Source organism: Palaemon carinicauda, chromosome 23 (assembly GCF_036898095.1).
Source record: "Palaemon carinicauda isolate YSFRI2023 chromosome 23, ASM3689809v2, whole genome shotgun sequence".
Classification (NCBI taxonomy): Eukaryota; Metazoa; Arthropoda; class Malacostraca; order Decapoda; family Palaemonidae; genus Palaemon; species Palaemon carinicauda.
The window spans coordinates 42,873,045-42,875,544 of NC_090747.1; the positions used below are offsets into that span (position 1 = coordinate 42,873,045).

Sequence of the window (2,500 nt, forward strand, 5' to 3'; positions counted from 1 at the left end):
TGTAAATATATTTCAAGTTAATAGAATTTTTCATGTTATACCTTTATATCAAAATATTAAACAAGGAAACTTAAAAGTGAACAGTCTAATATGTTTTTAAAAGAACCAGAGTTCATGGCATATAAAATCTAAAGACCATAACTCGACAATTGGCGCAGTGAGTAGGGTATAATTAATCCCATTGTTGATCCCTTAAGGTCTTCTTTGCCTAAAATTCCACCGTTTGACGAGACCGTAGACGAAATAGACTTGTACATAGATCGCTTTGAGAGATTAGCGAAATTTTACAAATGGAAAGATGATGATTATTCAATGTTATTGGGAACTCTATTGCGGGGTCGAGCTTTGAAAATTTATTGTAGCTTGTCTAGCGATATTGTCAATAACTTTGTTTCACTTAAGAAAGCTCTGCTTAAAGCTTTTCACATAAATTCCAATGTATATCGAAGGAAGTTTAGAGATTCTATTATTGATACTGACGAAAGTTTTGTACAGTTCAATTGTAAATTGGGACAATATTTTGATAAGTGGTTGGAACTTGCAGATGTAGAGAAAAATTATGAATCTGTTAGAGATTTTATGATTTTTGATCAAATGTTATCTAGTTGTTCTCATGATCTTCGTTCATTTTTGCTAGAACAGTCACTTCAGAATTCATGTCAACTTGGTGAGAGTGCAGATAGATATCTAGTTGCTCATGGTATGAAGAAATGCCGTAAGAGTAATGATAAGATTCCCTCTAAACCTCATGCTAAACCTCTTGCTGATAATATTTCAAAGTCTCCTAAAGTTTCGAATTCGGTAACTAAATCTGATTCTAATGTTAAATGTCATCATTGTGGTGAAGTTGGTCATATTCGTCCTAATTGCCCTGTGTACAAATTAAATAAGAAATCTGATAAAGTAGTGCCTAAAATAGGTGTAGTACTTGGCCGTGAAGAAAAATTGCATAATTGTGTAACTGATACCGATGGAAAGATTTTTGACCAGTCAGTTGAGATAGTTTTTGATACTGGGTGCAATACCGTGGTTGTTAGAGATACATTAGTACCTTTAAATTATCCTCGTGGCAGAAAAGTGAAAGTTTATGACTATCTTGGTAGACCTTTGTACCTAAATACAGTGCATACAATTGTTGAGTCTAAATTCTTTTCTGGTAAAGTTAAAGCTATTGTTGCCCCCATACGTTGCGCAGATGTCATTATTGGTCTTATACCTGGACTTAAACATAATGTTGATGCAGGTTTAAGTTTAATAAACGGTGATGAGTTTGTTTCTGATCGTAACGTTAACGTTAATGTTGTAACGAGAGCAAAAGCTAAGGATAAAGTAAAGGAGCGTCCTATGTCTAGTAATCTTGAATCTTTGGATAAGGAATATGGTCTTAATTCTGATGAATTTAGTGAGTATCAAAAAGAATGTCCTTCACTTGCTAGTATCCGTAAGTTGCTTGATAACGAAGAAAGTGTAACCTTAAAATGTCGGACAGTTAAGTACGTAAATGTTGGAGATTTAATATATCGCAAGTGTCTTGAAAGTAGTAAACCTGAAGATGTGGGAAAATTACAGTTAGTTGTGCCAGTTCAGTACCGTAATATAATAATGAAGTTAGCACATGAGTCTTTGTTGGCAGGTTCCATTAGATCCTAGAGCTATGAAATTTACAGCTTTTTCTACCAAGTATGGGTTAATGGAGTTTAAAGTGATGCCAGTTGGTCTTAAAACCGCATGTGCAACATTCGTGAGATTGATGCGAAAAGTGTTGTCAGGATTAGCAAATGTATCTTGTTATTTTGATAACATTGTTATTTTCAGTAAATCCTGGAGTAATCATCTTAATCATATTAAGTTAGTTCTTTCAAGACTTCGTGACCATGGCCTAACAGCTGGTCCTGATAAATGTTTCTTTGCATTCAATGAAATAAAGTATCTTGGGTATAAACTAGGAAATAACTGTTTATCGCCTATTAGGTCCAGAGTAGATGATATTGTTAATATGCCTGTTCCAACAACAAAGAAGGACTTACGTTCATTTATGGGAACATTAGGATATTACAACCGATTTATTCCAAACTTTTCCATTTTGTCTGCTCCAATTAATGATTTATTGAAGAAAAACTGTAGTAATAAATTGAATTGGTCTGATAATCAACTTAAATGTTTCAATGATCTTAAAGCTCATCTTGTAAAATCTCCTATCTTGATGTTGCCTGATGTAGAAAAGAAGTTTTATTTGCGAACAGATGCGTCTTATCATGGTTTGGGTGCTGTTATATTGCAGGATCATGATGGTGTGTTTAAACCAGTTTGCTATGCAGGTAGGAAATTAAATAAATCTGAATTAAATTACTCTACTATTGAAAAAGAACTGTTTGCTATTGTTTGGGGAATAGAAAGATTTAAAGAATTTTTGTATGGCAAAGAATTTGTTCTTCAAACTGATCATGCACCTCTTAAGTATCTTAGTAGTATGAAAAATAAGAATGACCGCCTTATGCGT

General features: G+C 33.5%; 1 protein-coding gene across 1 annotated transcript in view; it reads left to right on the forward strand.

Annotated features, from left to right (window-relative positions):
* Positions 1 to 1,650, forward strand: part of LOC137617551 (uncharacterized) — a 14,426-nt gene extending 12,776 nt beyond the window's left edge. Inside the window, exon 2 of the mRNA XM_068347563.1 lies at positions 198 to 1,650. Within this exon, the coding sequence (XP_068203664.1) occupies positions 198 to 1,650 (1,453 nt within the window). The remainder of the gene's footprint in view (positions 1 to 197) is intronic.
* The last annotated feature ends 850 nt before the right edge of the window (positions 1,651 to 2,500 follow it).